Source organism: Aristolochia californica, unplaced genomic scaffold (genome assembly GCF_029961685.1).
Source record: "Aristolochia californica isolate CCGP_79_NKW_82.1479 unplaced genomic scaffold, dmAriCali1.0.hap1 SCAF_3, whole genome shotgun sequence".
NCBI lineage: Eukaryota > Viridiplantae > Streptophyta > Magnoliopsida > Piperales > Aristolochiaceae > Aristolochia > Aristolochia californica.
In genome coordinates this window covers 11,891,408-11,911,833 of record NW_027181992.1, presented here as the reverse complement: position 1 = coordinate 11,911,833, position 20,426 = coordinate 11,891,408, and the positions used below count along the sequence as shown (strand labels likewise).

The window sequence follows — 20,426 nt, the reverse complement described above, 5'->3', positions numbered from 1 at the left end:
GCCATAGAGAGAGTGAGAGGAGAGGGGAGGAGAGGGAGTAAGAGTTGCCTGTTAGACGCCGTTGGCAGAAGCGGAGGAAGAGGGCGTGGAGAGGGAAAAACCATGAGGGCAATGATAAGCCCTTTTCTATTTAGAAATGCATTTTCAGCGTTTTCTATGTCTAAATTGGTGAGGGTTTTGTGCAGGGAGAGTGCCGTGATTTGACATTTAGAGGGGCAATTACAGTTTAATCTTTTTTAAGTTTTAACGACAAGTAGCTAACCCTCTCATCGTAATTCGTAAAGGCGGCGCTGCCTGGAATCGAGACTTTCACTCTGGGTTTGACGAATTCTCGATTCGCTTACCCACCTTCTTCTTTAATCTCCTCTCTAATTCTTCATCATTTAGCTGATAAAAACCAAAAAAGCCTTCATGCTTCCACTTTCCACTCGGCTCTGACCTCAAAGTACTGAAGCCAAATGACCAAAACGGCCTTCTCCCCGTACCTACCTTGCTTTGATCATGAGGGAGACATCCCTTTGTCATTCACGCCTCCAGTATTTTTGCGTTTCCCTTCTTCCTCCCGGAACCTTCCTCCGTCTCCCTTAATCCTTCTCTCCATTTTCTTCCGATGCCTCGTTGTTGCCGGTAAAATTTCCTGAAAGCTCACCTCTCCCCTCCTTATATGGCTGCCCTCTCCATGCCCTCCTCCTCTCCTCCCCTCTCGTGGTCCCACTCGGACACTAACCCTACTCCCTCCCCCAATTTCGTCCCCGACCCCCACCTCGATCACCAACCTCAATCTCCCCACTCGACTGTTGCTGCGCCGGAGGACCCCGTGGAAGAGGAGTCTGAATCTGCGCCTTCTAATATTCTTTTGCCACCCCCAATTCGAACATCTCCCTTCGAACCCGAATGTCGTAATCCTACTTCTGATAATTCTCCCTCGTCGTCTTCGTTGGTTCCGACTCTCCTTCATCTCTCCTTCAATCAGGACCAGGGATGTTTTGCGGCGGGCACCGATCACGGTTTTCGCATCTGCAACTGCGACCCCTTTCGGGAGATCTTCCGTCGGAACTTTGACCACCGCGGTGGGGGTGTCGGGGTCGTCGAGATGCTCTTCCGGTGTAACATCCTCGCACTTGTGGGGGGTGGGCCCGACCCGCAGTACCCTCTCAATAAGGTCATGATTTGGGACGACCACCAAAGCCGATGCATTGGGGAGCTCTCTTTTCGCTCTGAGGTTCGGGCTGTGAGATTGCGGCGGGACCGCATAATTGTTGTTCTTGAGCAGAAGATTTTTGTCTATAATTTTGCGGATCTGAAGCTCTTGCACCAAATTGAGACGATTCCAAATCCCAAAGGGCTCTGCGCCGTTTCACAGGTTTCTGGGTCGCTCGTACTTGTTTGCCCTGGTATGCAGAAAGGGCAGATTAGGGTAGAACATTACGGGTTGAGGAGAACCAAATTTATTATGGCCCACGATTCTAGGATTGCATGTTTTGCGCTCACGCAGGATGGCAAGCTACTTGCTACGGCAAGCACTAAAGGGACTTTGGTTAGGGTTTTCCATACTCTCGATGGGGCGCTGCTGCAAGAGGTACGCAGTTATTCCAGCTTTTTTATGCTCTTTTGGCCTCTCCAATTTTTTTTGGCGAACTTGCTTGCTAATTAATGTCATCTTATTTCCCGCCTGCCTGTACATTTTTTATTGAATGCTGTTTTGGCTATGAGTTCGAGTGGAACTCCTGAAGCACAGCTCTTACCGAATTAACGCTTCCATATGTTGGTATTTCTAGGGATTGTCGTCACTAACACAGGATGTCACTAAAAATTTATCCGCTGGTTACAGTTAGCTGCCTTCTAGTGTCTTTGCTGTACATAGTCTTTGCTAACTGAGAATATGGTGTCTGAAAGGTTGATTGTCATTTAACCAAAGCAGTTTTGTCCTGGATATTCGTGAATGAATTTTTAATTGGGCTATATTCATATTTGAAGTTAATTTTTACCAAAAGTCTGTGTTTGGGATTTATGTTTCCCTTTATTATGAAGTTCTCCGTTTTAATGTCTTTGTAGATGCATCAAATGATCATCTGTAATTTTTCGCTGCTGCTCTTTCACTGAAGACCTTTTATTCAAACTCATTCTTTTATTGTGATTTGGCTATATCATATACGCCTACATCTGAATAAAAAAAATGTTCCAATTGCCTTCCTTCCCTGCACCTTCTTAATGTGATAGCAAACCTCTAGATGTAATGGTGACACTTAATAAAATCCAGTGATATGGTCTAAAAAATTCTCTCATGAAACACATTGCAAATCCAAACTAACTATTTATTGGTTACAGAAGGTCCTCTTCAAGGGATGAAGTCAAAAAAAAAATATATGCCTTTTGTCATTTAAGCTCTTGAGCTTTAGTTTTTTTAGTCTTAATTTTAATTTTGATTTTAATTTATTTTATTGTATTTGAGGTTTTGGGATTCAAGTCTTGAGTGTGATTTTTGTGTAATCAACATTCTTAAAAAAATGTGCCTCTTTAAAAACATCTTTGGAACTTTACCTAGCTTTGATTTCCTTTTTTGTTTTAAATTTCCTTCCCATGTAGGTATATTATTCTGGTCAGATACCAACTTGACTAATATCATAACAGTTAAGAATGATTAAACTATGAAGCATTCTATGGACTTGATGCTGATTATTCTATTTTGGAGAATGACATTTATCTTTAAAGAGTAGATGCCTTTTGGGAAGCATCTAAAGAATGACAGTCATGTATGTGTACCGATTATGCACTCCTAGCATTTTGTAGATGCATTTTACTTGGTAGTGCAGAATAGCATGAGATATTGTCTAATTCACTTTTCTGCTTTAAGAACCCTTTTTTATGCTTTAATTTCCTTGATTTTAGTTGTAATATGCTCTGGGTGTGGAAGTGTAGGATTTAGGGTATGTTTAAGTGGGTAGTGGGGGATGTTGACTCGATTTTTGTTATAGTAATGGTTATCTTGCTTAGATTGTAGTGATTGAGAGTTCTGGTATAAACTGATTTATTGGGTTGAGTAGAGGTACCTTCTGAAATGTAGCATTGAGGCTAAAGCTTCTCGTTACATCTTTTAAGGGATCCTCTGTTTGGATATGAGTACTAGTCTTTCGTGGCATTATGTGATATTGCAAAATTTTGTTTCTGAGTGTGTTCTGTGGTGCACTTTTGTAGAAGAAGTTGAGCTCTTTCTCTCTCTCTTGGAACAACTATACTTGCAAAAATGTTATTAAATGTTTGTTCAGTTACAAACTTTTTTTTTTTTTTTTGCAAAAGATTGTTGAAAAGCTAGCTGTATATGAAACTGAACAGAAGATAAAAGATGGGACAAAAAAAGAAATGGTAGATGGGAAAAAAAGTGGATTTAAATAGAAAAGGGTAGAGGGAAGGAGGACAAGTTTGTCTACCTCATCATTTGGTGCTGTGCTCTCTTGGACAAACAAATTATGCTCCCGGGCTGAGGAAGCTCAATTACTTCCATGTAAACATAAGCTGATAGTAACACGTATATTCCTTTTGTCCTTTTATTTTGTTTGTGGTATTCTGATGCAAAAGTTATGGAGTGTAAGGGGCTTTTTTTTGTGCTCCAGGAAACTGAAAATACTATGAAAGGTTTACCTGGTGTCCTTGTGAGATGCACACAATGTTGTTCCTTATGGCATCTAAGGAACAATCCATTTGAAGTCTACTGTGATAGGAACTTGCCTTTCTTCTCGACACATGGTCTTTCTAGTTTCTATCATCATGGCATTACAATTTTGCAGAACATGCACAAATGAAGCTATGATCTGAACTTTATTTTATATTGGCTTTGAGGAGTCTCTTCTTAGAAAGAAAATTTTCAAATATTTAAGATCTTGAGTACATCATATGGTGAAGAAGTCAAGAGCGAGTTAAGAAAACCTATTTGAAGATAAGCTTGTGCCAAAAACAATGGCAACCAGTGATGTTTAACTTTTCCTGCTGTTGTTATGAATCAATGTAACAGTACACTTACTGTTTTTGTGCTTATTTGCTGGGAGTCAGAAGTTTAGCAGCTTAGAGAAGTTTCATGTTGTTATCCTTAATGTGCTGGGAATTCTTGTTTGTTTAGCTATACTGTAATTAACTTGTGAATAATACTTCTGCTGACACACTGGATGTGATATCTTTATTCTCAACTCTTGATGACTTTTGAGCTCTTGTACAAATCTGGTGGAGAATATTTATTATTGTACTTCTTTCACCTTTATGTTTTTCCATTTCATAGTTTGCTTGTAGTGTTGCGATTATATGTGATCATTTGTTCTCTTCATTTTGTTGCTCATCCTGTTTAAGTTTTTCTGTATTTCATTGTTCTAGGTTGAGTGAAATGGTTAAGAGTGGAAATATAGAAAGGCTATCTACCTTCTTAGGTGTATTTGTTGTTGTGATGGGATTTCAAGAGTCTTTGATTTCTTTTTTTTTTTTTAATCTGAAGCAACCTGATTTCCAAAAGTAAATTGGTTAAATATGTAGAACTGGGAATGGATTGAGTGAAAAAATATTTATATGATTCCTTTCAAATTGAAACGTTTTGGTACAGGTATTCTGTATCTTGTGGAATTATGGCACTGGTCTATTGGCTTTCTTTACTCTTAAACCACTTTTTTCTTTCTTAAACAGTTTTACATTTAAACCACTGGGGACTTTTAAAAAAAAGAAATTGAAATAGTGATATGCTTTGGACTAATGAATTTTTGAAGTGTGAATTGGGTTTTTTTTTAACTCAATGGCTACATGGGAGGGTGTTTCTATTAGGAGGTCTGGGGTATGAGTCTCACTAAGACAAAGGTTTCTTCCTTGAAAAGGACAAAGAATTTGTCAAACACAAACGAGGGAGGGAAAAACCTAATCAACATTACAAGGGGAGGAAGAACCGGCTAACATATCTGATACACTGATTTACTTGTGAGCTAGATACGGTATTAAACTATGAATGCTATATGATATCTAGAATATTTTCTGGATGTTTTATACAGGTAAGAAGAGGTGCTGACAGGGCTGAGATATACAGTCTTGCATTTTCTGCTAATGCACGGTGGCTAGCAGTATCAAGTGACAAGGGCACAGTCCATGTTTTTAATCTCAAGGTTAACCTGGGATTACCAGGAATTGATCAATCACGCACTTCTTCTGACCCCAATCTCCTGGTGACATCAACTAGTTCATCATCTCTCTCATTTATTAAAGGTATTCACTGTTAAGTGGATAAAAGAGTCAACCATTGCTTTTGTGTTTTAAGTGAATAAAAGAGTCAGTCATTGTTTTCTGTTTCTTGAGGGAAAGTGATAAGTTTTCTGCATACTTGGGGTAAACACCAAGCAAATTTGTTCTACAGTCCATCTATTTGTTGAAAAGTTACAAGATTGATTGGATATTGGTTTTGAAGCTGTAACCTGGGACCACTAGAATGGCGTAACCGAGAGCTTCCACTAGCATTTATTTCTACAGCCTCAGGATCTTTCCTCACACTTTTTGTTCTCTTGTAGGCGTGCTACCAAAGTACTTCAGTTCTGAATGGTCGGTTGCGCAGTTTCGCTTGCAAGAAGGTGTTCAATACATTGTTGCTTTTGGGCAACAGAATACTATTGTAATTCTTGGCATGGATGGAAGGTATGTTTTTCTTTCCTCTGTTGGATATGGTTGAGTAATTTGTTTCTATCGATATCCCTAAATATATCATTTTTCTATGCCATTTTCTGCAGCTTCTACCGTTGTCAATTTGATCCAGTGAATGGGGGAGAAATGAGTCGATTGGAATTCTACAACTTTTTAAAGCCTGAAGAAACTTTCTAGAAGTTGGATTATTGAGGATGACAACAGGTTATCAATCTTATATTCTTTGAGCTCATGTAAATATGTATAGAAGTGTTTGGCTTTGCAGTACCTTGTTTGTTTGTTTGCTGTAGGTACAACTGTGAATATGAAAATAATGGAACCTGTTACTAATCTGGGAATAGTGTTGTAAATCTTCTTTTGGGCAACTGCTGGGAAAAGAGTCAAATATTCCTGGGTTTTTAAAGCCTAACAGCTCCAACAATGCTCACTACGATGAGATTAGAGCAAATTACAAGGAGCAACTTTGAGCTGCAACTCTTATGTATTGGACAAAAAGAACATGAAAGATATCCAAGATGTTTCTGCAGTTTTCTTTTGATATTTCTGTTAGTTTATCACCTTGTTAGATTTACTTTTTGTTTACCTTTGTTGGCAAGACTTGGAGAATTCTATCCTTCATTTTCCTATTATCTCTTCTGATCTATACTTCTATACCTAAGTATGTGTTTCTAATATCAGTTTTTAGTCATATTCTACTTAGCATTCCTTTTTAAACATTTTTTTAATTATCTTCTTAATGAATTATAATATCTATATCGTTATTCTTTAATTATTTTTTGTTAATTTTATATTTATGTTAAAAATTTTACTCCTGCCTGGTGTTACGCGCTTTTATTAATTTGTGATTTTTTTTATATTTTATAATTTTAAATAAATAATAATAGTTGGAAAATACAAGTTTTTGGTGTCAAAGGTCACACACTACATCAATTAATATTCTTAACTTTTGGAAGATTTTCCCCATGGTGAATAGAGATGGCAATGGGAACTTGGCTAAATGTTAGGAGCCATAAAGATGACGTTTCGGGCAAGGGCAGAGTTGGGTTCTGTATAACCAGCCCTGCGGCCATCCCTAAGGCTAAATAGCTTTTTTCAAATAGTTGATTTTTATTGGTACTAAACTATAGCTTAGAAAAGAATTTGCCTTATTATTGTATTGTTTTTCTTAACTAAAATTATGGACCATATGTTAGAAGATATGGACAAGTTTGAGAGGCATTGATGTAATAATCTTATGATCTTTTATCTCTTATTCATACTTATTAGGGTGAAAGATATACTTGTATTTATTATATTATTGACTTCTATAAATAAAGCTTAAGAGAGAGGATTAGTGCTCTAAGTCCACAACTCTAATCCTTTCTTCTTTCTCTCCTCAATGTGTTCTTGTTTTCTCTTTTTTTCTTTCTCAGCCGTCCACTATCTCTCATCTTCTCTCTTCTCCTTTCTCTTTCGTTACCTTAAAGTTGAAGATTTTAATGTTATCGATTCCTGAAAATAATATGATATCAGAGTAGTATTTTCAGGACTTGAAGATCAAGTGTTCGGATTAATGTTGGATTCTCTTCTCCTTGGTTTTGTGCTGGAATGGTTAGGGACAATTAAGTACTCTTCTCCCAGGTTTTTTTCTCTACTTGAATGCTCCAGAAATCATGTTTTTTCTTTCATAAGGTTTATGAGGAAAAAGTTTGAAGTTATCCTAATCCATGCATGCATAGCTCAATTCTTGAGAATAACGACTAGTTGTTTGGTTTGAAGAAGACCAATATTATTATTTTTACAGTACTTCTTGCAACTTCTTTTTCTCTAGAAACTTGTGGCTGGTTGAGAGTGTTGTGCTTGGAGAACCAGTCACTTGATTTGTTACTACCTGAAGAATCTTCTTTAATCATAAACTTGCATTAAGTGACTGTAATATGGAATGACGAGTGATTGGAAGAAAGAAGAAGAAAGACTAATAGAAATAATAACTTTCTTCTTATTCTTCATTGCATGAAAAGAAGAAGTTTGAGTTTTGGAAATCAAAACAAACTCCAACAAGTTGAGTCTTTCAGTTTTATACTTAAAGTATTTATTCATTTTTTATTTTTGGAAAGAATTCCTTAAATATGAAGATCACTTTTATTTTCAGAAACTTTCCTTGAACTGACTGAGATCCCTTGGTCAAGTTGATATTTCCTTATTCTGAATTATGGCGCCTTCCCAAACAAAATTTACTTATTTTGCCATTGCTTGATTTTACTAAGTATATATTGCAGTTGATTTTGACATAGGCTAAGTTTAAGAGCTTGTTTTTGTTCTATATTTTTTTAGACGTCCTTGCAGTAGTCGTCAAGCTTCAGGTTGCAATTCATTACAGTAGAAAAGTATTACCATCCATTCCGTTCCGGTATTGACATCAACCTAGCTTAAAGCTTCTCTGGTTGAGTTCTTATTATTCCACAAGAAGAAGAGTCTACATGAGTTACTATTATCTGGTTCAGTTATACTCCCATGTGTGAAGAAGACAAGAGTGTAAAGTTGACAGTTATTCTTAGCTCATATATGGCTGAAGAGTTAAAGTTTTACAATGGTTGGTAAAAGTATTTTCTTAAAATCACTAGGGTTCCTTTGAAAGGGTTATCAAATTATCTAAGTTGGTTTCAATCAGTTAGATGGTTCCTTATTACTAGAGATTTACTAGGTCACTCGAGTAAGCTGCCACCATTGGTGGATGAAGAAGATAGTGTGTACATGAAATGGCTTAAAGAAGATACACAAGTTCTTTGTTGGATGATTAACAATATGAAAAGTCTTGCAAATAATGTCGTTCATTTTGAGACGGCTAAACATGTATGGGATACTTGTGCAAAGTCATATTGTAGTGGTAATAGCTTACAAAAATAATATGATGTTTTTCAAACAATGTATAATACTAAACATGGGGAGAATGTGCAAAATATACTACCCAATTTAGGGGACTTATTCAAGAATGGGAAATTGTTCAGCCCTATTACACTGATATTGCGGTTCACGAAAAACAAAAGAATAGCTTTATCAGACGTTATTTGCCTTACTAATATCAAATCATATTTTGAGGTAGCTAAATCTCAAATTCTTAGCTCCGATGTTGTTCCCTCTTTTGATAAAATATTGACTACATTAATATGAATCCCATATCCATCCTCCACCTCACAAACTGATGTTTCATCAGTTATGTACTCCAGTAAGAGAGGTAGAGGTTCAAGTAATAGGGAACGTGGTAGAAATACTAACGGAGGGAGGTGGTAGGACTGGACAAAACTCCACCAGACTTGACTACTGAATTTGTACTTACTCTGGGGGCACAAACCACTTAGTTGATGCATGCTGGAAAATTCATGGTAGACCAGATTTTATTACAACAAATCAAGTGTCCACAGCTAATAGGGATACAAATGAGGTGAAACTTGAGAACCCTAAAGGCAAGAAGACCATTTCTGAACAAGACTTTGAATTACTTCAGAAGATAAAGCATATGATGGTACCTGCCCCAAACAAGGCCTCTCCCTCTACTGTTGTTACTACTATAATAAGTATGGTCTCGACTACTTCACCTTCTCCATCTTTTGAGTTTTATCTTTCATTCTTTGACTGTTTAGTTTGTTTCTACAGCCAATGGATCCAAAACAATGGTAGATGGGGTGAGATCCACATTTGCTACACATACACTTCACTTACAAGTTCTTTTTGTACCCCACTTTCCTTTAATCTTTTGTCTATTAGTCAATTAACAAAAAAAATTAACTGTTCCATTACCTTCTCTTGTACTTTTTGTGTTTTTTAGGATCTACAGACAAAATAGGTGATTGGTGGAAGCTGTAAACAAGGGGGGCTCTACTATCTCAATCTGCCAGCAGTCACAACCACATCCAGCTCTCAGCACAAGGCTCTTCAATGGCACAATAGATTAAGCCATCCATATTTACAGTATCTTAAACATATGTTTCCTTCCTTACTTTCCATTTCTAGTCTGAATTGTAAAATTTGACAATTGAATAAACACCAACAAAGTACTTACTCCCCTTGAGGCAAAACTAAAGGTGTTGCTCCCTTTTCCTTAATTCACATTGATGTGTGGGGACCCTTAAACATCTCTAATGCTTCTCATTCAAATTATTTTATTATATTTGTTGAAGATTTTTCCCAGGTTACATGGTTGTTTTTACTTAAAGATAGATTAGAGGTCTTACCTACTTTTAAATCTTTTTGTGCTATGATTTCTACTCAGTTCAATACCACCTTAAAAGTTATTCGATAAGATATTGCAAAAGAATAGATGTTGGAATAATTTCAATCCTTCTGCAAGGATAAAAGAATCATTCATCAAACTTTTTGTGTCTACACACGACAACAAAATGGTGTGGCTGAAAAAAAATAGACACCTTGAGGTTGCCCGAGCTCTTCTACACCATATGCATATGCTTCATTTATACTGACCACATGTTATCCTTACAACCTATTTTCTCATCAGTAGGTTGCCTTCCTTAGTTCTTAAGGATAAGACATCATGCTCCCACTTCTTTCTTGGTGACGACATGTTTTCCCTTCCTGTGAGAGTTTTTGGGTATACTTGGTTTGTTTATGTCACATTTCCACATACTATTAAATTGGACCCAAGGACTATTAAATGTATCTTTTTGGGCCACTCTCGTACTCAGAAAGGATATGCGTCATACAAACCTTCTCTCAAGAAGATGCTTGTATCCAGAGATGTGACATTTTTTGAAGAGCAACTTTTTTAGTTGTCCACTAGTGCCCCGCCTGGTTTCTCTCTTGCTAATGAGTTTCCTAAGCCTATTGTGCGTATTGACGACTCAACAGTTTATGGTTGTGATGACTTATCTTTCCGGCCCCTGAAGCATTGGTTGATACTAAACATGTGGAGTCTCCAGATCCTACTAAGGTAAGTTCTCCTTTTCCTCCTCGTGTTTTTTGGTTCTCCATCTTGTTGTCACTTCCTTGTCTCTATTTCTTTTCTTTTTATTCTTCAGTCTTACCAGGAGGCCCTTAGGTATCTAGGACAGAAAGCAGCTATGGATGAAGAGATGTCAACCCTATATGAGAATAAAACTTGGCGACTTGTTCTCCTTGCATCCGATAAACAATCAGTGGGCTATAAGTAGGTCTTTACTGTTAAGCATAATCCAGATGGTTCTATGGCCTGCCTTAAAGCCTGACACATAACCTAAGACTATACTCAACGTTATGGTTTTGACTATGAGGAAACTTTTTTACCTATCACCAAGCTCAATTAAGTACGTCTTGTATTATCTCTTACTACTAACTCTCGATGGTATATCTATCAGCTTAATGTGAAAAATGTCTTTCTCAATGGCGATATTAAGGAGGAGATTTATATGAAGCAATCACTTGGATATGTGGATGAGGGGGAGTTGGTATGCCACCTATAGAAATCTTTATATGGTTTAAAACAATCTCCACGAGCTTGGTTTAACAAGTTATGTTTTGATTTGGGTTCACAAGGTGCTCTGTGAACCATTCTGTATATGTCAAGCATACTAATAAAGGTGTGGCACTATTTGTTATGTATGTAGATGATATTCATGTTTTTTATCAAATTTTCATAAGGATAAAATATTCTTTTTGCGCTCAATAATTTAATTTTAGAACATTGAGATCTCATCTATTAAAGTTGGTGTTGCCATGAAGAATGACAACTGGACTCCAAAGGCCTTCATAGCCACTCCTAGGTGCATCTTACTTATAAAATTTTCTTTGAAGTTTAGATTCGTGTATTTGAAAAGCCATTTCTGCATAGAGCTGTATTTTTTACCATTACTTTGAAATCATATCACTTACTCTAGAATATGAATTTGACGTGGCATTTATGTGACCATTGATGGCTTGAGGTTGCATTTCTAAAATCCAAGTTTCTACATGCACTTACTTTGAAATCATTTGATTAACTTGGTCAAGGGAACTAAAACATGTTGTCTCTTACTTATAAATCATGTATAAAATTCAGATTATATCTTGTGCACTAAATTTTGACATCATACATAAGCTACTTTGAGTGCATCCATCGATTTGAATACCAAATTGAGATTTTCTTTGAACCTTAAACTTTAAAATCATGTTAATTAAGGACTTATTGAGCTGCTTCCACATAGATAAGGAATTTAGCATTATTTGTAATTTTATTTTGAGTTTGTAATTTGAAATTTTTGTCCATTAAGAGGTGTTCTTCATGTGTTGAACTGTAAGCAAGTAGTCCTTGCATATGGATCGTCAAGCCTTATGTAGGTGAGAGAGTTCCCTTAGCATAACTTAGATAAAAAGCCTTCATGGCTATTGTCCCTAGGTGTGTTTCTCATGGGACATAATTGTTGGCATAGGTGGCTTATCAAGAAGGGGGAGGGGGGATTATGTTGGCATAGGTGGCTTATCAAGAAGGGGGGGAGGGGAAGGGGGGAATGAATTGAGTTTTTACAATTAAAAAAAAGTGTGTGCAATTTAAAATAAATAAATATAAATATAGGTAAAAGTAAAGTAAATACATACACCACAATAACACCAATTTTTTTTATCGATGTTTCCCTATTGGTATTCACTGCCCAAGAACCTGTGCTTAGGAAATTCCACTAAGCTCTATTAGCACAAAATTAACCAAAAGAGATTTTGAATCTCTTTTAAGTCAAGTGTGTGCTCAAATACACGATTACAAGCAATCCCCCCTTGAGATTGAGCTAGATTCTAGCACTAGTGAACTCTTCAATCGAGATTCAAGGTTCTAGATGAACCTTTCAAATAAAATAAAAATTACAAGAAAAATAAAATAGCTTACACCTTTTTAACTTTGGAGAGACAACCTTATCCTTTGATTTGTCTATGCCTCCAGCCTTGATGTATACTTTGAAATGATTTTGGAGCTTAACTAAATGAATGCAAGGAGTAGGTTTTGAGAAAAGAGGAAATGATTTTCAAAGAATACTTTTTCTTTCTCAAAAATCAATTTAGGAAAGGAATTGCAATGTTGAGAACTTTGAATGTTGTAGGTATGCCATTAAATTCTCATTAACTTCTCAAAAGAACGTTTCATGGGGGTATTTATAAGTTCCCCAAACCAAACTAATCGTTTTTGCCCATTTACAAAAATGTGACTTTACAATGATCGATCAATGAGAGTAACAACTACATTTTTGTCAGAAAATGACTTATTGATCGATGGTATGATCGATCAATATCCTTTTGTTAGGTCTAACAAGTTAGGTTGATTGATCAATGCCTAAGAACTGATCAATCAATTGAAATTTCCATTGGCCGTGCATTGCAAGTATGATCGATCAATGGTGTTCCTACGATCGATTATGCTTTATGTCTCTAGTTAGCAAACTTTTGTATGATCGATCAATGTCAAGTGGTTGATCTATCAATCTTCATAATTTTATATTGCTTGGACATTAGTGGTCAATCAATCCACAAGGAATGATCAATCATGCTTTATAACTCAATTTGGCTATGTTCTAGTTAATCAATCAGTCACCCTTGATAGATCAATCTGCTTTATGTTTTTGGCCTATGCACATTCTGATCAATTGATCATTCCCAAATGCCGATTGATCAATTCAGTGCCAGATCTCTAAGTGTGCTTTCAAAGCATGATTAAAATTTGTCTTAAGTTATTCTAATATGTTTAAACCATATGTATGTATTGACAAAACATATAGACTATGCAACTTTGTCCTAAGGCTCTAAAAATTTCCATTGCACCTCAAGTTTGAAGGTTTGGGGCTACTCTCATACATAGGCAGAGTTTTTGTGATTTTCCAAGACTTCCTATACTCTAGTCTTCAATTCTTTGCTTCTTCCTCTTAAGGGTACTTCTTCAAGATGACTTTGACATGGTAGTGTAGCTCAAGGTGTTTGAAAATTTTTTGTCAGGTCTTTGTATAGACCTTGACTTTTCCCTTGAAGGAATTACATCTAAAATGCTAGAATTTTCAATGTTATTATCATAAAAATCAAGATGAAAGTCAACCCTCGGTAAAAAAAAAAGTGGTACTAGAGCGAGTGTATTATGATAGCCAAAATTCATACTAAGTACCAAAAATCCTTAGAATTAGGGTAGAAGTACTAATAGTCCCTCCTATAGTTTTTAACTGAATTTGGAAATTGTAGCCATTGAGGTAATTAGCAATCCTCTCCTTGATCCCCAAAACATTAAATCTTGGAAAGTATTGATGACCCTATTTGTCCAAGTTCAAAATGTAAAAGATTGGAATGTAATAGTGGATGGGTCAAACATTCCCACAAATGGAAATTGACTATCAAAGATAAGAGATGTCTTCAGGTCAATGGGCTAGGTACTTGTTGTTGTTGGCATGAGTTGCATGAGTTGTATCCTGGTAAATCATAGGCTGAGAGAAATCAGAGGAGGAAATCCTCTAATTTATCCTCTGAGAGAAATCAGAGGATTCTGATTTATTCTCTGAGAGATTTTAGGAGGGAATCCGGTGATTTATGTATTCTATTTTTTGTATAAATGATAAAAATCAGAAGAGTGTAATGAGATTGAAATACGAAAGAGAAAGATATTATTCAGTGAAAAATTTTCAGTTGTCATGTGCTATTAGAGATCAGGGCTTGCACCTCATTGATATGCGTACAACAACTAATGAAATTTGGGACACACTTTGCAATCAAAAGATGATGAAAGTGTGTCATTTGTCAAGTGTCTACTTCTTCCAATGATTAAGAAGTTGTTGCTAGGTGTTGCATCCTTCCATCTTCTAACACATCCCCTCACGCTGTTGCGTCCTTCCATGAGGCCCTACTGACATAATATAAGTGAGAGTAAAAATCACTTCTAGCCTATAAGACATTGCTCCATATTCCAATCCTAATGCTGGATGTAGGGCACACTCCGTCTTCTGTAGGTAGTGTGTCTATTGGCATTGCTTTCAAGTGTCCACCACCGTGTCCCTCCATAGGACAATGACTCTCTAGTGGTAGGAGTAATAAAAACCATTACAGGGAGGGGGTAGTGGGTTTATTTATAATGGTGTCCCAATCCGAACACCGACTCTTATGGTATCCCATCCGTGATATTTTTTAGAGTTAAATTCATCATGGTGTCCCAATCCGGGCACGGACTCTCATGGTATCCCAAACGTGATATTTTTGGGAGTTAAATAAATTTTGGTTTGAGAAAAGGTACTGAGGCCACCTCTTCTTCAATAATAATGTTGAATTTATTATCTCATGAATAATACCTCGAGCAAGGGGAGAGAGAAAGAAAAAAAGGAAAAAAAGAGAAGAGCTCTTGGGTATAGAGAGAAGAGAAGGAAAATAAAAGAGAGTAGAGAGAGAACACTTCACATGATAGAGAAGAAAAAAAATAAGAAACTTGCTTGATAAGGATTCTTCTATGAACAACTTTTAATCATATCTTTATAGAGCATAATGGGGATCCTAAATTGGTAGCTCTGATACCATGTTGAATTTATGGAAAAGAGAAATACTTCATTGACTTCATTAACTTAATTCTAATCAGAGTGCATAAACCTCTATTTATAATAAAACTACTATTGACCCAATTACAACCGAACTCTAACACTTAAAGATAAATCCTAGCATAATTAAATAACTCAATATAGATAAAAGACAAACATAACTCAAACTAGAACTCTTCTAGGACGTGACCATCAGATAAAGATGTCTTTGTGAGTCCTTCTTGATCTTCCAATTTATGTGATAAGGATGCTAGCTCGTGGTAATCATGGTGGGTCGTACTTCTTATGTTCTTGGGCCCATCTTATGGGCCTTCCTTGGTCGTGTGACCCCCCGTCTTACATTACTCTTAGATATGTGGGCCTTCTTTGGTTGTGTGGGTTTGGGTCTATCTTCCAACACTAGGTACTCCTCTACAAACTTAAATAATTTTTTTTTAAGTCTACCTAGTGGGTTAGAAAAGAAAACCTGGATAAATAGGAAAGAACCTACCTATCCTAGTGATAAGAAAATGATAGCTCAAAAGGTGGCTCCTCCACAAGAGAAGACCTTGATCTCCTTATTTTTTTTTAAATCTAATGAAAAGTTAAAGAAAAGAAAAAGAAAGAAGAAAATAAATTTGGAAAGTCCTTCATTTGCCTTTTCAAAGAAAAAGGGCCAAAAATTGCCCCCTACTAAAAAAAGATTCACTTTAAGAAAATACCTCCTCAAGCTCAAAGAAAGGGACCAAATGAAAAAGGAAAAGTTAAGAGCTATCAAATGGACATTTGTGGAAAAGCCCACAATAGAACCTTTGCATAGTGTTTCATGCCACTATGGTTTTGAATGTTAGGAATTAGACGCCCTAATTCCAAACTAACGAGAGTAATACTAATAATCATAGAAGAAGAAAAACAAGCGAAAAAATACAACAAGATTTATATAGGTTCGCCTCAAGTTGAGACTATGTCATGTCTTCCGCCACTGTAGTAATCCACTATGAAGATACAATAGTTTACAAGAGAAATCGCACACACTCACAGGTGTTTTTCTCTAACCTCTTTCGGGCTGCAACTTAAGATCCTTTTCCGATGATAAACCGTAATAACAACACTCCAAATATAAAGAGAAAACTAAGGCAACCGCAATACAAAAGTGAAATCCCCGATTGACGTACTGACTCAGCGTAAGGCGTTGATTAGGCTTCACAAGTTAACATTGAATACTTAGTGAAAAATTCTAAGCTAAAGATGGTGAAGCAGTTTGGATATCCAAGGGGATCCTCAACTTGACTTCACATATGAGGGTTATAGAGCCCATATAAATTAAGCTACCTAAGATCCCTTAGTCTCCATAATTGGATTACATGTCTCCAACCCAAGCTAAGAGATAATAATTTGAAATATTTTGATTTGCATGAGATGTCTTACTTGTAGATATCAAGGGGTTTGACAAGTCAACTTACTTATTTTTGGTACTTAAGTGTTTAGTACTCAATATTCAAAAAATTCCTATCTATTATAACAATTCGAATGAAATTAAGGGAATCCCCATTAAACATGAACTTAAAACTTGAAAATTCAGGAAAAGCCCTAAGATAGACATTCTTCTTTGTTTTTCTCTACCTATGCCGTACTTGAATATCATCTTCTTGATGTATGACAAGAGGGATAAAAAGTGTAGCTTAGATTAAGGGGAACTCAATATACACAATAGGGTTACATTAAAAATAACCCATGCACGCATAAGTTAAGGGAAAGTTAATTTCCATGCATGTATATATCTAGGGGAAAGCCCAGATTTAGGAACTTAGTTCTTCTGTTGTAGTTCTAGGAACAATATTAGGATTTAATTTTTTAATATGCATAGAGAAATACTTGTTTTTTAATATCATACCATTTTCAAAATTGTATAATCATGTTGATCTCCATTATTTTGATGATAACAAAATAGGTAATTTACCTGTGTGCTTCTAATAGTGTTATCAGTGCATTTTAGACATGTGCCTTCCATAACATATATGACAAGATCAAAAGCTCAAGACAAAAGGACAATCAATCAAGTTGCCAAGTCAAGACCCTAAAACAAAACACATTTAAGATTGTTGCTTAGAAAATGAACTTACCAAACGAAGAAGAACAAAGATTTGAAGACTAGAGTCAAATAGATAAACTCAAGAACTCTAGCAGGTAAGTAGATAGTCAACCAAACTTCAATTATTTAAGCGCATTTGTGTTATAGAGCTTTAGGATATAAATGTTTCAAGATTATGTTTAGGAAATGCATATAACGTTTAAAACTTGCTAGAACACCCTAGGACAATTTTTATTATGCTTGGAAGTCATTTCAAAATACTAGTAATTGGCATGATCTGTCATTCGACTAGTCATGATCGATCATCCAAAGTGCAGTCTAGAAAAAATTAAAGTGTGATGGATCATATCCACAATATTGATCGATCATACAAAACTATGCCAGAATGAATTATAAAGCACGATCGATCATCCATTGATATGTCATAACTACACTATGCCTATAAGGGACATAACACATGATTGATCATACTCCTTTACATGATAGATCATCCATTGATATGTCATAACTACACTATGCCTATAAGGGACATAAAGCATGATTGATCATACTCCTTTACATGATAGATCATATTGATTCATGCACAACCAAGGCTATAATATATGACCGATCAATGGGGTTGGATTGATCAATCATGCTCTTTTACATGATCAATCATATTGACTTATGCATAGCCAAGGCTATCAAGCACGGTTGATTAATTGGGTTGGATTGATTGTACAATCATGCTTTTCTAAAATGCGTGAAAATGCATCGATTGATCATTGCATTGATCATTAAGCCTAAGGAGTGAAAAAAACATAGCCGTTATACACGATTGTTCAATCATACATCTTCTTTGATCGATCAATGTGTATGTTACCTTTTTGGTAACGAGCAAAAAATGACAAGCTTGGATGGAAAACTGATAAATAGGGTGCCAAACGAGTTAGGGACATACCATAGAGCTTATATTGGCACATACCAAAACTCTGGGAAAAAAATGTATTTGAATTTCCTATTTTACCCTTTTTGAAAGAAAAATGTAGCATTTTCCCAAATCTTTCACCCTCTCTCAATTATCTTTTGCATCAATAGTTCCATCAAGCTCCTATACATCTTGTATCACGTGCTTAAATAAGTGGAAGCTTGGATCTCGTTTGGAGAAGGGCTATATCTCTAAAAGAAAATTGTAAGTTTCTGTTTTATATACTCTTATATTTTACCATTTCTTTGTAGAGGTTATCTAGAACCTAAAAGCTATATCAATTGGCATTCTAAAACTTGTAATCTAGAAAAGGACATTAGAGCTGAAATCTTGTTGTATTGAATCTCTTGGGGAGATATGTAATTAGGGATTACACACAGCTTAAAAGAGAACCAAAATCTCTTTGTATTTTCAGTTAATAGAGCTATTAGTGGAATTTTCCCAAGCAGGGTTATTGGATGGTGATTATATATATTACAAGGCATAAATCGATAGGTTGCATCTATGAAGAGATAGGTATGTCATCTCATAAATTCTAATTTGTAAGTTAAAATTTGGAGGAGGACGATCTATTTAAGCACACCCTATTATGACCCATTCTAATTCGGGCAATATATTTATTATTTAATTATATTTATTATTTAATAGAATGGGCCGAAATTTCGGAATGGATTAGGATTTAAGATTAAGGTTTTTTCTAACAAATGCTATCAAAGTGGAGAGCGAAATACAGAGCGCCGGTGCTGTGGAGAACCGACGCTCTGCAGACGTTCTCCACAAAACTCGCCTTTGGGCTGTGCGTCAGCCGGTGTCACCGTAGGAAGATGGAGGCCCCCCCTCTCTCCGCGTGGCTGCAACGTCCAGCGGGAAGGAAGGGCGACGGAAGAAGCCTGTGCTGCAGCGACGTCACTTTCGCTTTTCCATCGTCGGAAGGGGGCGGGAAAAAAAAAGGGGGGGGTGGGGGGGGTGGGGTGGGGTCGACGGAGGAAGAACGCTGCAGCAGGTGCTGATGTGCCCATCGATGAATTAAAAAAAAATTGAAACTAAGGTTTCGTTCGATTTAAATAACGAGTCGACACGGCCGGTTGGGATTCGACTGGGTAGAGACGAGTCAGACGGGTTGGCGTGGTCGAATCAGGCGGTTCGGGTCGACTCAGACGGGCTAAGCCGGCTCGCCCAACAAAGAACAGAGCCGACTTAGTTCTCAAAATCCAAAATTTGCACTCGCAGGGATTCAAATCCGCGAGAAAATTAATTTTTATGTTTAGCACAAACAACCACTATGCTAGCTCGCCTTCGTATGTGTACTTTGGATATATGTTTTTATATATATTAAATTACTGAAATTGCAGTTGGGTTAGCATCCATTCACTACATCACCAAGGAAAAAAAGGTCAACGCCACGATGCCACAGTGTTGGGCAATTGAATAAAAAAAAATATTTTGTTCAGTTGGTCTAGTATTTTCAATTAAATTGTTTGAAACTACATGTTGCCAAAGTAACCTCTGTAGTGTAAAATAATTTGACTAAAAATACATAAATGTTTGCACGGAGTAATTTATGCAAATTATGTTTGGCCCAAAGGAAGACATAGTTTGGCTAAATCAACAACGTGTTTGTGATGATAAATGTGTGACAATTATAAAGACTTTTCATGTGAACAATAGTCGGTCTAAAGAAAAGCTATTGTTTGACAAAACTGATTGTTAGTATTTGATCATTGCACTAAGAGTATCACTTACAGTTAATTTCTCTGTCCAAAGACTAGGAATTAATGTTGTACTAGGTATCTTGAGATAGGTCCCCGATTTGGATTTTTTTTACGTCTTGTTTTTCTTTATATGACATGCTAGTTAATGTGAGTATGTTTGTTTATATTTGTTCTATATACAGTTTCTGTTGCTACAACTACAAATGTTACTACTCAAATAAGCAACATTCTAATATTGAGCGGGACGAACTTTAAGGCATGAAAAGATACCGTGGAAATAGTCTTCGGTTGTATGGATTTGGATCCAACCGAATGTGTTTGATGATCATGAAATTCTCCATTCCGGAGGCGTTTCAATGCTCTATTACTGAGAGCAAGAGCTCTAAGAAGTTCCTGGAGGAAATTGAGCAATAGTTTGCCAAGAACAAAAAGTTGGAGGCGAGTAGCCTTTTGGCTAAACTCGTTTCAATGAAGTATAAAGGCAAAGGGAACATAAGGGAGTATATCATGGAAATGTTTCA

General features: G+C 36.3%; 1 protein-coding gene across 4 annotated transcripts; it reads left to right on the top strand.

Moving 5' to 3' along the window:
• The first annotated feature begins 266 nt into the window (after nucleotides 1-266).
• LOC137959748 (autophagy-related protein 18a-like) lies at nucleotides 267-9,666 on the top strand. Of its 4 annotated transcripts, none has more exons than XR_011114072.1 (6): nucleotides 267-1,579; nucleotides 5,022-5,232; nucleotides 5,532-5,655; nucleotides 5,748-5,865; nucleotides 7,188-7,281; nucleotides 9,467-9,666. XR_011114072.1 is itself a non-coding variant. In XM_068807089.1 (5 exons), the coding sequence occupies exons 1-4, from the start codon at nucleotides 665-667 to the stop codon at nucleotides 5,836-5,838; spliced, it is 1,341 nt and encodes a 446-aa protein (XP_068663190.1). In that variant the 5' UTR covers nucleotides 267-664; the 3' UTR covers nucleotides 5,839-5,865; nucleotides 5,952-6,199. The 4 variants fall into 4 exon arrangements, 2 of the variants coding, with proteins under 2 accessions (XP_068663190.1, XP_068663188.1); XR_011114071.1 differs by lacking the exon at nucleotides 9,467-9,666 and adding an exon at nucleotides 7,975-8,243; XM_068807089.1 differs by lacking the exons at nucleotides 7,188-7,281; nucleotides 9,467-9,666 and adding an exon at nucleotides 5,952-6,199.
• Nucleotides 9,667-20,426: the final 10,760 nt, after the last annotated feature.